General features: G+C 39.7%; 1 protein-coding gene across 4 annotated transcripts in view; it reads left to right on the top strand.

The window, feature by feature from the left end:
- Window positions 1-11718, top strand: part of ANXA7 (annexin A7) — a 40649-nt gene extending 28931 nt beyond the window's left edge. For all 4 annotated transcript variants that reach the window (XM_032139848.2, XM_032139839.2, XM_032139830.2 and 1 more), the window contains 6 exons: window positions 3663-3776; window positions 4008-4178; window positions 7187-7357; window positions 7434-7509; window positions 8365-8477; window positions 11281-11718. In XM_032139848.2, the coding sequence (XP_031995739.1) occupies window positions 3663-3776; window positions 4008-4178; window positions 7187-7357; window positions 7434-7509; window positions 8365-8477; window positions 11281-11403 (768 nt within the window). In that variant the 3' untranslated portion in view covers window positions 11404-11718. The remainder of the gene's footprint in view (window positions 1-3662; window positions 3777-4007; window positions 4179-7186; window positions 7358-7433; window positions 7510-8364; window positions 8478-11280) is intronic.
- Window positions 11719-12324: the final 606 nt, after the last annotated feature.

Raw genomic sequence — 12324 nt, 5'->3', positions numbered from 1 at the left:
TGGAGTGAGCACCAGCAGTGGCTGGTAGACTCTGCATTCATGTCAGATTGGATACTATATTTTGATTAGTACCTGTGGTGCAAAAGAGGGACAACTAGACTTTAGAGACCTCAAGAGTACTGTATTCCCTATTTCTGTTTTTTTTGTTGTTGTTTTTTGAGACGAAGTCTCACACCAACATCCAGGCTGGAACGCAATGGTGCGATCTCAGCTCACTGCAATCTTTGCTTCCCGAGTTCAAGCAATTCTCCTGCCTCAGCCTCCCGAGTAGCTGGGACTACAGGTGCACACCACCACGCCTGGCTAATTTTTGTATTTTTAGTAGAGACGGAGTTTCACCATGGTGGCCAGGCTGGTCTCTAACTCCTGACCTCAAGTGATCTGCCTGCCTGAGCCTCCCAAAGTGCTGGGATTACAGGCGTGAGCCACCGTGCCCGGCCTATTTCTCTTAAAAGGCTTTTTCATTCTAGAGTAGTCCTTGATCTCATAATCATACCTTACCCCAGTCACATATGTGATAGACATTCAGTAGAAAGTAGATCATGACTACAATCATGATCAAGAGGATGGTTCTGTCTTCTGCCTGTTACAGTGGGATTCAAGGCTTATTACATAGCCCTTGTTTATTCTTGGTCCTGGGCATTGCCTTCTGCTTCTCTCCCTTTCTCTAAACATGTCCTATGTTAAAATTATATGGACTGAGCATGGTGGCTTATGCCTGTAATCCCAGCACTTTGGGAGGCCAAAGCGGGAGAATTTCTTGAGGCCAGGAGTTCAAGACCAGCCTGGGCAACATAGGAAGACTTCATTTCCAACAATGATGACAAATTATATTAGCTGGGCGTGATGGCGTGTGTCTGTAGTCCCAGCTGCTTGGGAGGCTGAGGTGGAAAGATTGCTTGAGCCCAGGAAGTCAGACTGTTAGTGAGCTGTGATTGTGTTACTGCACTGTAGCCTAGGTGACAGAACAAGACGCTGTCTCAAAAAAATTAATAATATGGAAACGCTCGCCATTCTGTGTACACACCATGATCTTTTATGCTTCTGTGTTGTGTACATGCCATTCTCCTGGCCTTGAATACCTTTTCTTTTTTTCATGGCAAACTTCTTTAAGATTTGGCTTAAATATCAGCTACTCTGTGAAGTTTCTTTCATTAGTCTGTACAGAATTTAGCTGCTTCTTAATACTGTAGTCCCATAGCACTTTGTAAAACCTCTGTTATTACTAATCTCATGGCCCACCCCCAAAAACTGAGCTCCCATAGGACAAACCATGGTCATAGTCATCTTTATATTACAGTACCAAGTATATAATGGCAAGTAGCCATTTAATATTTGTTGGATGGATGATCAGTTTCTAAATCCAACAAGATTCTATGGCTAAAAAATGCCATTGTTCCTCAGATATAATGGGAAAACATGGATAGCACTGCTTTGCTTTTTTTTTTTTTTTTTTTTTTTTTGCTTTTTTTGAGACAGAGTCTCAAAAGGCTGGAGTGCAGTGGCACGATCTCCACTCACTGCAGCCTCCGCTTTCCAGGCAAGAGCAATTTTCGTGCCTCAGCCTCTCGAGTAGCTGGAATTATAGGTGTCTGCCACCACACCCAGCTAATTTTTGTACTTTTAGTAGAGACGGGATTTCACCATGTTGGCAAGTGTGGTCTCAAACTCCTGGCCTCATGTGATCTGCCCGCCTTGGCCTCCCAAAGTGCTGGGATTACAGGCATGAGCCACCACGCCCAACCTGCTTTGCCATTTAGATAGGAATCCTAAAAATGTCCTAATGTTCTCTGCATCTAGTTTATGTTTCTCAGAATGGGGTAGTGGTCCATTGATTGGTCCCACCTTGCTTATTCTGTTTTGCCTTTCCCTGTCTGCCCAGCCCAGTGACTGATTATGCAACACAAACCCTAGATCTCTTTAAGCTTCAACATCAGACTCACTTTTCTCATAAAGATAGTTTCCATGTTATGAATTTTTTATCTAGTCTGCACAATGCTGTCTTGAGTTTTTTTATATATTGCTTTAGAATTAAAACTAACAATCTAATTTCCGTACCACTAGCTCTTTTCTTAACTTCCTAATTAGTAAAACACTCTTCTTCTAGCCTGCTATAGAGTCATCTTTGAGTCCATGTTTTTCTTTATCATAGGGAGTATTCTGTATGCTTTGTCCTAGCAATTGGCTATTTACTGGTTTTTATTGATCTAATCTATAAAATGGCCCTTTAAAATGTTTCTTTTGTCTACTTTGTTCCTTCTCATTTCCATTGTTACCACTCAAGTCCAAGACTTTATTACCTCTTAACTAAATATTCCAGTAGCCTAAATGTTTTCATCTATAGCTTCTTTGTCACCATCATCCATTCTGAATATTGTTGCTATATCAGTGCCATTTTCTTGCATGAAAAGTTTCCAGTGGTTCCTCCCAGCAAACGGAATCAAGTCCACATTCTTTAGCTTGGCATTCAATGTAATAATCCAAGATTTAGTTACAACTTTGTTTTAACTCATCTATTATGAAAACCTTCCTCTGTAACAAAACCGGTTGTCTTATTGTTCCATTGAACAAGCTTTGCTCATTCTTGCCTCTATATGAGTAATTCTCAACCTTAACTGAGCATCGTAATTTCCTTTAAAACTTAAAAATACACAGAATCTCTGAGTCTTAGTCCTGGACATCAGTTTTTTTTTTTCTTTTTTTTTTTTAAAGCTCCACAATGAATGTAATGAAGAGTCAAGGCTGGGAACCCCTTCTCTGTTCCGTGGTGGTGTTCCTTCTTACCTGAAATACCTTTCTCCTTCCTCTTTGCATGCTAATTTTTACATTCTTCTCTGAGCTCTCTAGCTGACTTTGAACTTTTTCTGTTTCAACTTTCTCTATTACTTATTTCTATGCTACTTACCCAGTGCTAGAGTACAGGTTACCTTACATTATATTTTTTTAGATGTGTGTCTTTCCAAATAAGAACAAGATCGGCTGGGCACAGTGGCTCATGTGTGTAATGCCAGCACTTCGGGAGGCCAAGGCGGGTGTATCACTTGGGGTCAGGCATTCAAGACCAGCCTGGCCAACATGTGAAATCCCATCTCTACTAAAAATACAAAAATTAGCCTGGCTTGGTGTGATGTGCCTGTAGTCCCAGCTACTCAGGGGGCTAAGGAAGGAGAAGCGCTTGAACCAGGAGGCAGAGGTTGCAGTGAGCCGAGATCACACCACTGCATTCCAGCCTGGGTGACAGAGTGAGACTCTATCCCAAAAAAATAACAACAACAAAAAACAAGTAAGAACAAGATGATAATGGTTTCTACTTCCTCACAGAACCAAGAACAGTTCCTTTTACTAAGTAAATATCTGTTTATCATTTTGTCAGTTTGAATAATTCTTTGTTTCATATATCCCTTGTTTTTGTACCTGTTAGAGTGGAATAAGAATTTATTAAATGTTTATTGATAGAATGAATAAAATAGATCTGCTTGAGTGTAATAAGTGTGTAAGTGTAACAGACTTTAAATTTATTTACTTCTTAGTATATAACATTCAGATTTCAAATTTAGGTTTTTATAAAGCAATTCCATTTCTTTTTTTGTATTTTCCTTAAAAGATTTAAGTGACAAAATTTGGAGAACACATATACTTAGCTTGTATTTGTGATTAAATAGGATTTAATCAAAGATCTCAAATCAGAGTTAAGCGGAAATATGGAAGAACTGATCCTGGCCCTCTTCATGCCTCCTACATATTACGATGCCTGGAGCTTACGGAAAGCAATGCAGGTACTATATGTCATTTATTGTGAGTATTTTGTCCTATTTCATATGTAAAACCGTACAAATTATGGCAGTTCTGAATTTACAGTGGTAATTAAAGCAATTCTTTATTTCACATCATCCATCTGAATATATAGTTTTTAATTCTAGAGAACAAAGAAATATTTGATGAAGCAGTAAGATTTAATTACTTGCAGAAATTTCATTTTTCTTTGTATAATCCTCCGTTTCATGTAGGGAGCAGGAACTCAGGAACGTGTATTGATTGAGATTTTGTGCACAAGAACAAATCAGGAAATCCGAGAAATTGTCAGATGTTATGAGTCAGAATTTGGACGAGACCTTGAAAAGGACATTAGGTCAGATACATCAGGACATTTTGAACGTTTACTTGTGTCCATGTGCCAGGTGAGTATAGTATGAATGCTTGTACGTTGATAGAGGGAACATACTTTAAAAGCCTTTTGCCAGTGAGCATTCTTTATTCCTTTTAATATTTAGCCACCTTGCAATATTGCCAACTTTAAGAGGGACAACACAGAAACCAGTGTGCAGATTTCTTTGTAGTTACTATTGAGATTTATTCCCATAAATCTGGCTTTTGTAAGGAATTAGAGATTTAACCTCTAAGGTTGTATGGAATCAGAAACCAATTTGAGGCTCTGTGGCTGGGATGTGGATGAAACTGTACATTTGAGCTTATCACTGTCCTGCCCATTATGCCCCACCATCAAGTGAAGATGTGCAGGACTGCCACAGAGGTGCTACAGGAAGTGAGGACTATGTGAGGAGACCCAGAAATGCAGAAAAATGTTTTAGGGTTCCCAGTAATAACTGTGATTAGCACCTTCTTTATTTTGATTCCCCAGGTGTGCTGGAGAATTGACAGAAAATACTCCAAATAGGGTATTTGGAATGGCATTAGAAACACACTTAGGGCCAGACATTGTGCCTCATGCCCGTAATTCCAGCACTTTTGGAGGCCAAGGCAGGAGGATTGCTTGAGGCCAGGAGTTTGAAGCCAGCTTGGGCACCATAGCAATAAACTATCTCTACAAAAAATATTTTTAAAAATTAGCCAAGCATAGTGGTATGTGCCTGTAGTGCCGGCTATTCAGGAAGCTGAGTGGGAGGATCACTTGAGCCCAGGAGATTGAGGCTGCAGTGAACTGTGATCGCACCACTACATTCCAGCCTGGGCAATAGCGTGAGATCCTGTCCTTAAAAGAAAAGAAAAAAAGAAAAGAAGCACACTTAGAATGAGATGATGAAGGTGTGTTTGAAAGAGATTATGTAAATGACTAGCATGCTGATTCAATATCAAGAGTTACTGGCTATTGTGCTAGTGCACAAGATTGGACCATCTGGAGGGATCTAAAGGAGAGGAGGGGCTCTTAAGAGCCAAGGGAGGGGCCAGGTGTGGTGGCTCATGCCTGTAATCTCAGCACTTTGGGAGGCTGAGGCAGGTGGATCACTTGAGGTCAGGAGTTTGAGACTAGCCTGACCCACATGGTGAAACTCCATCTCTACTAAATACAAAAAATTAGCCAGGAGTGGTGGCACCTGTAATCCCAGCTACCTGGGAGGCTGAGGCAGGAGAATCGCTTGAACTCCGGAGGCGGAGGTTGCAGTGAGCTGAGATTGTGCCATTGCACTCCAGCCTGGGTAACAAGAGCAAAACTCCATCTAAAAAAAAAAAAAAAAAAGGGAGGTAGCTGTGGAAAGGATAGTGTGTAACAGTGAGTGGATATGGAAATGAGAAAGCAAAGTAAATGGGTTGAAGGAAATTGAATTTACCTAAATCAGAGTAACAGGAGGGAAGTAGGTTAGGATTTCAAAGAAACAAGAAGGAAAACAGACAGTGCTAAAAAATGGTTATTAAGATTTTACATGAGGTGCTGAGTCTCTCTTTATGCAGAGTTCAAGGCCCAGCCCTACCTTTTCTAGGGCATGAGTAGAGGAGTAACTTCCTGGGAAAGTGTGTGTGTGAATCCAAAGGCAATAATCTAGGAAATTTTTCGTGAGTACCTTTTCATGTGTTATATTCAGTCATCCATGTAGAATGTGCCTCTACATATTCCTTGTGCCAGTTGCTCAGAAGACAGTTCTTCAGCTTCAAGGAGCATTTTTCCATCTTATTCCAAAGATGGTCCCTGAGACTCTAAAAGGCAGCCTTTTCTTGTTTGGATTTGTCTTTCTGTTTTTGAGAGAAACCAACTACTCATTAAGCTTAAACTCTTCCTTCCTCCTTCCTTTCTTCCTATTCCAGGGAAGAGTTTGGTATACAAATAGGCACAGTCTAGCAGAACATGAGTTATTTGTAGCTGCTTCTATAAAGCTCATGTGTCATTTTTATGCATGTATTTATGGTAAATACTTACATATTAAGATTATAATTCGATGGCTGAGTGTGTTGGTCTGAGCTTATAGTCCCAGCTACTCTGGAGGCTGAGGTAGGAGGATCACTTGAACCCAGGAGTTTGAGGTTATGATCATGTCTGCAAATAGCCATTGCACCCCAGCCTGGGCAACATAGTGAAATCGTGTCTCTTAAAAAAAAAATTATACTCAGATGAAGAAAAGAAAGTTTATGAAGCCTCCATATTATATCCTCCCTCCCTCCTGCCCTAGAGTTAAATTTCTTGAGGGTAGAGACCCTGTCTCTCCTGTGTCCCTACCACTTAACATAGTGCCTGACACAAAGAAAGTGCTTAATATCTCTTAGTCGCATGAATGAATACAAAGTAGAACTCAGTACAGTGCATATTGATCTTAAATTCCAGCTAAGAGAGCTGTTTCTTCATTTGAGTGGTAGTTTGTATCTCCTAGTAGAGATATTTTTGTTTAAACATTTTGGGTTTAATTTAGCTCCCAAAAGCCCTCATTTTTAACATAACCTCATTAAACCATGATCTTATATTATAAAATCCAGTTCACAGTATAATAAATTACTAGTTATATTTCCATGCATAGAAATGAAGGATATGCATGACAGACATTATGGATTAATCTTTAATAAATTATCTCTTTAGGCCAGGCCCAGTGGCTTACATCTATAATCCCAGCACTTTAGGCGGCTAAGGCAGGAGGATCACTTAAGCCCAGGAGTTAGAGACCAGCACCTGGGCAACATAGTGAAACACCCTGCCTCTACAAAAAATAAAAAATTAACCAGGCATGGTCGTTTGTGTCTGTAGTCCCAGCTGTCCGGGAGGCTGAGGTGGAAGGATCACTTGAGCCTAGGAGGTTGATACTGCACTCCAGCCTGAGTGACAGAGCAAGACCCTATCTCAAAAAAAAAAAAAAAAAAGAAATAAAATAGTCTCTTTAAATCCAAAAGTGAACTAGATTGGAAAAAAAAAATTTTAGTAGAACTATTATTTATTTCTTCCAATTCCTGCCTTTCTCTTTTGCAGGGAAATCGTGATGAGAACCAGAGTATAAACCACCAAATGGCTCAGGAAGATGCTCAGCGTCTCTATCAAGCTGGTGAGGGGAGACTAGGGACCGATGAATCTTGCTTTAACATGATTCTTGCCACAAGAAGCTTTCCTCAGCTGAGAGCTACCATGGAGGCTTATTCTAGGGTATGAGCTTTTCTTTTGAAGATTTGGCTTCTGTTGTAAGATAGAAAAATACTTAACCCTTTAATTTTGTTTGCAGATGGCTAATCGAGATTTGTTAAGCAGTGTGAGCCGTGAGTTTTCCGGATATGTAGAAAGTGGTTTGAAGACCATCCGTAAGATATTTTTGTGCTTTGCTTTATTTTGTTTTTAAATGAGTGGGAGCTTTGAATAGTTGTTCCCATTAAATGTTGATAATATAGTCCACGTGGAATCTGCTTAGGCAGTAGCTGACCTAATCCTTTGGGGTTTGTTTTTTGTCGTTTGTTTTCTTTATTGGACAAGCCCCCAGAAACAATCCTGTGTTTTTACATGCAATTTCCTATGAGTGGTAGTTCTGTGATCAAACAGGGCTGTTTGGGGATTATTTGGCCTTCATCGGTAGGCCTGTCTTGAGAACTCTGCCAGAATACCTGATAGTTGTAGCACTTCCTTTAAAGAGAAAGGGAAAGCCCTGAGGAACTCACAGCGTCACCACAAAGCAGTTTGAGTCCTCAAAACAGATATTTCAGGTACTCAGCCCAGTGAGACTCATTTCCTTTTTGAAGTTACCCAGTTTCTTGTGGTCTAATACACAGATGTCTAACAAAGTGAAAGTTTCATTCTCATGGATATTAGGACTAAGGGGAGTATTAGTAACACATTGGTATTAACAATGGAATGTCGGGCCAGGGGCAGTAGCTCACACTTGTAGTCTCAGCTACTCAGAAAGCTGAGGTGGGAGGATCACCTGACTCTGGGAGGCTACAGTGAGCCATGATTACACCACTGCACTCTAGGCTAGATGACAGAGTGAGAACCTGTCTCAAAAAAAATGAAGGAGGAGAAGATCTGAACTTTAACTCACCTCATGTTTCTGTGATGATTACGGAGAAAATAATCAAAGGCAGGCTAGAAGTGATAAATGAAGCTGGAGGGGTACACTTCTTGTCAGATCATGATTCCATGTCTCAACCATCTCTAACTTGCAGTGCAGTGTGCCCTGAACCGCCCTGCCTTCTTTGCTGAGAGGCTCTACTGTGCTATGAAAGGTGCTGGCACAGATGACTCCACCCTGGTCAGGATTGTGGTCACTCGAAGTGAGGTGAGGCAGGCCTCTCTCTTTTTGTTGGGTCTTACTTGATGTTCAATGTTGATTTCTTAAGAGTTCCCCAGTTGGTTGTCAGTCCCTCAAAAATGATAAGAAAGAGCTCTCTTTGCCACCTAAAAGAGGTGGTATAAAGAACAGAAAATTCACTTTCCTCATGCTGTGGGAGAAGCTTGCATTGGGGAAATAGGCCACTCTACCCTAATGAAGATAATACTAACAGATTTTACAACTTGAGAAGGTCAATGGAGAATACAAATTTATGGGAAGTCAGACATTTGTCTTTTGATTTTCATTTTGCTTATATAAAAATTATATAAAAGGCCTATGTAGATTAATCCTATTGGATATCAACATTATTTAAATTTAGCATCCTTTTAATAAAACAATTTTTAAAATATGCATAATTGTCTCCTTAAATATAGCCTCATTTTTTAAAATTTTACTTTATATATTTACTGCACTTATAAATTATTTTTATTTTTTTTCTCAGAAGAAAAGACATTTGAATTTTTTTTTTTTTTTTTGAGACATGGTCTCACTCTGTCACCCAGACTGGAGTGCAGTGGCGCGATCTCAGCTTACTGCAACCTCCATTTCCTGGGTTCAAGCAATTCTGTCACCTCAGCCTCTCGAGTAGCTGGGACTACAGGTGTGCGCCACCATGCCCAGCTAAGTTTTTGTATTTTTTGGTAGAGATGGGGTTTCACCATGTTGGCCAGGCTGGTCTCGAACTCCTGACCTCAAGTTATCCACCCACCTCGGCCTCCCAAAGTGCTGGGATCACAGGCGTGAGCCACCATGCCTGGCCTGAACTTTTAATTGAAAGAAAACATGGTGGGGTGTGGTGGCTTGCTCCTGTAATCTCAGCAGTTTGGGAGGCCAAGGCAGGAGGATTGCTTGAGCCCAGGAGTTTGAGACCAGCCTGGGCAACATGGTGAAACCTACTTCTACAAAATACACACACACAGACACACAGACACACACACACACGCCAGGCGTGGTAGCCTGGGCAACGTGGTGAAACCTGTTTCTACAAAAAATACACACACATACACACACACACACACACACACACACACACACACACACACTAGCCTGGGCAACATGGTGAAACCTATTTCTACAAAAAATACACACACACACACACACACACACACACACAACCCGGGCGTGGTAGCCCATGGTGAAACCTATTTCTACAAAAAATACACGCGTGCGTGCACACACACACACACACACACACACACACACACACACACACACACTACACACACTAGCCGGGCATGGTAGTCCCAGCTACCCAGAATGTTGAGGTGGAAGGGTCACCTGAGCCCGGAAGGTCAAGGCTGCAATGAGCTGTGATCGCACCACTACACTCCAGCCTTGGTAACAGAGACCCTGTGTCAAAAAAATACCCTAAATTATTATTATTATTGATTTTTTTTTTTTTTTGAGACGGAGTCTCGCTCTGTCACCCAGGCTGAAATACAGTGGCACAATCTCGGCTTACTGCAACCTCTGCCTCCCGGGTTCAAGCGATTCTGCTGCCTCAGCCTCCTGAGTAGCTGGGATTACAGGTGCGTGCCACCACGCCTGGCTAATTTTTTTGTATTTTTAGTAGAGACTGGGTTTCACCATGTTGGTCAGGCTGGTCTTGAACTCCTGACCTGATGATCCGTCTGCCTCGGCCTCCCAAAGTGCTGGGATTATAGGCATGAGCCACCGCACCCGTCCAAAAACCCTAAATTTTACTAAAGAAGGTAGATTATTTTTAAAGAAAACAACCGGAATATGGTATTTTGAAAAAAACTTTGTTCCTTAGCTTAAATTTTCAAAGCAGGATGTTTTAAGTTGTGATAAAATATACATAACATAAAGATTTACCATTTTTAAGTAGCAATAAGTACATTCACATTGTTATGCAACCATCACTACCATTCACCTTCAGACATTTTTTCAACTTGCAAAACTGAAAATCCATACTCCTTAAACAGTAATTCCCCATTCTCCTTTCTCCCAACTGCTGGCAACAAACCATGTGACTTTCTGTCCCTGTGTTTGACTACTCTAGGTACGTCATATTGGTGGAATCATACAATATTTGTCTTTTTGTGACTGTCGTCTTTTGCTTAGCATAGCGTCCTCAAGGTTTATTCATGTTGTAGCATGTCAGAATTTCCTTCCTTTTGAGACTGAGTAATAAATAGTCCATTGTACATGTATCCCACCTTTGTTTTTTTATTCATCTGTGACACTTGGTTTGTTTCTACCTGAATAATGCTTCTATGAACATGGGTGTACAAATATCTGTTCAAGTCTACTTTCACTTATTTTGAATATACCCAGAAGTGGAATTTCTAGGTCATATTGTAATTCTTTGGAAGTGTTTTTGTTTTGCTTTGAGGAATTAACCATATTAGTTTTCACAGCAGCTGCACCCTTTTACTTTTCCATCAACCTGTGTACAAATGTTCCCATTTCATGACATCCTTGCCAATACTTACTATTTTTTTGGTTTTGATAATAGCCGTCCTATCAAATGTTTTTAAATGACTAATATCTTTGGAATAATAGATGAAACTAGTACTACCCTTACCAAGTATTTTACAGAGTTGAGAATCAGACCTTCATTGGGTAGTGCTAGCATTGGTATGAGTGCCAGGCATAAAATGTCAGTCACTTAGTGTTTTCCACCCCCAGCTTTGATTATTATTAAGATCTTATTATTTAAAAAGAATTTTAATAAATGTCAGTTATCACAGATGTTTTTCTGACATAAATATTATTTCTTATGCAGATTGACCTTGTACAAATAAAACAGATGTTCTCTCAGATGTATCAGAAGACTCTGGGCACAATGATTGCAGGTGACACGAGTGGAGATTACCGAAGACTTCTTCTGGCTATTGTGGGCCAGTAGGAGGGATTTTTTTTTTTTTAATGAAAAAAAAATTTCTATTCATAGCTTATCCTTCAGAGCAATGACCTGCATGCAGCAATATCAAACATCAGCTAACCAAAAGAGCTTTCTATCAAGGACCGTATCAGGGTAATGTGCTTGGTTTGCACATGTTGTTATTGCCTTAATTCTAATGTTATTTTGTTCTCTACATACAATCAATGTAAAGCCATATCACAATGATACAGTAATATTGCAGTGTTTGTAAACCTTCATTCTTACTAGTTTCATTCTAATCAAGATGTCAAATTGAATAAAAATCATAGCAATCTCTGATTCTGTGTAATAATATTGAATAATTTTTTAGAAGGTTACTGAAAGCTCTGCCTTCCAGAATCCCTCTAGGTCTGCTTGATAGAGTGGATAGTATGTTAAAACTGTGTACTTTAAAAAAAAAATTCAACTCTTTACATCTAGAATAATTTGCATCTTATTTTGCCTAAATTGGTTCTGTATTCATAAACACTTTCCACATAGAAAATAGATTAGTATTACCTGTAGCACCTTTTAAGAAAGGGTCAAATGTTTATATGCTTAAGATACATAGCCTACTTTTTTTTCCCAGTTGTTTTCTTTTTTTAAATTGAGTTATGACAAATAAAAAATTGCATATATTTAAGGTGTACAATAGAGTGTTTTGATATCAGCATTCCTTGTGTAATGATTCCACGATTAAGGTCAGGCTAATTACGTATCTGTCACCTTGACATAGTTACCATTTTTTCATGTGTGGTGAAAACACTTAAGATCTACTACCTTAGCAAATTTTAAGTGTTCAGTACACTATTAACTATAGATACTATGCTCTACATTAAACCTCTAGAATTTATTCATCTTATAACTGAAAGTTTATACCCTTTGACCACCATCTCCCCATTTTCC

Source organism: Hylobates moloch, unplaced genomic scaffold, assembly GCF_009828535.3.
Source record: "Hylobates moloch isolate HMO894 unplaced genomic scaffold, HMol_V3 SCAFFOLD_3, whole genome shotgun sequence".
NCBI classification, from domain to species: domain Eukaryota; kingdom Metazoa; phylum Chordata; class Mammalia; order Primates; family Hylobatidae; genus Hylobates; species Hylobates moloch.
The sequence above is the reverse complement of the archived record's forward strand: the minus strand, read 5'-3'. Positions and strand labels throughout refer to the sequence as shown.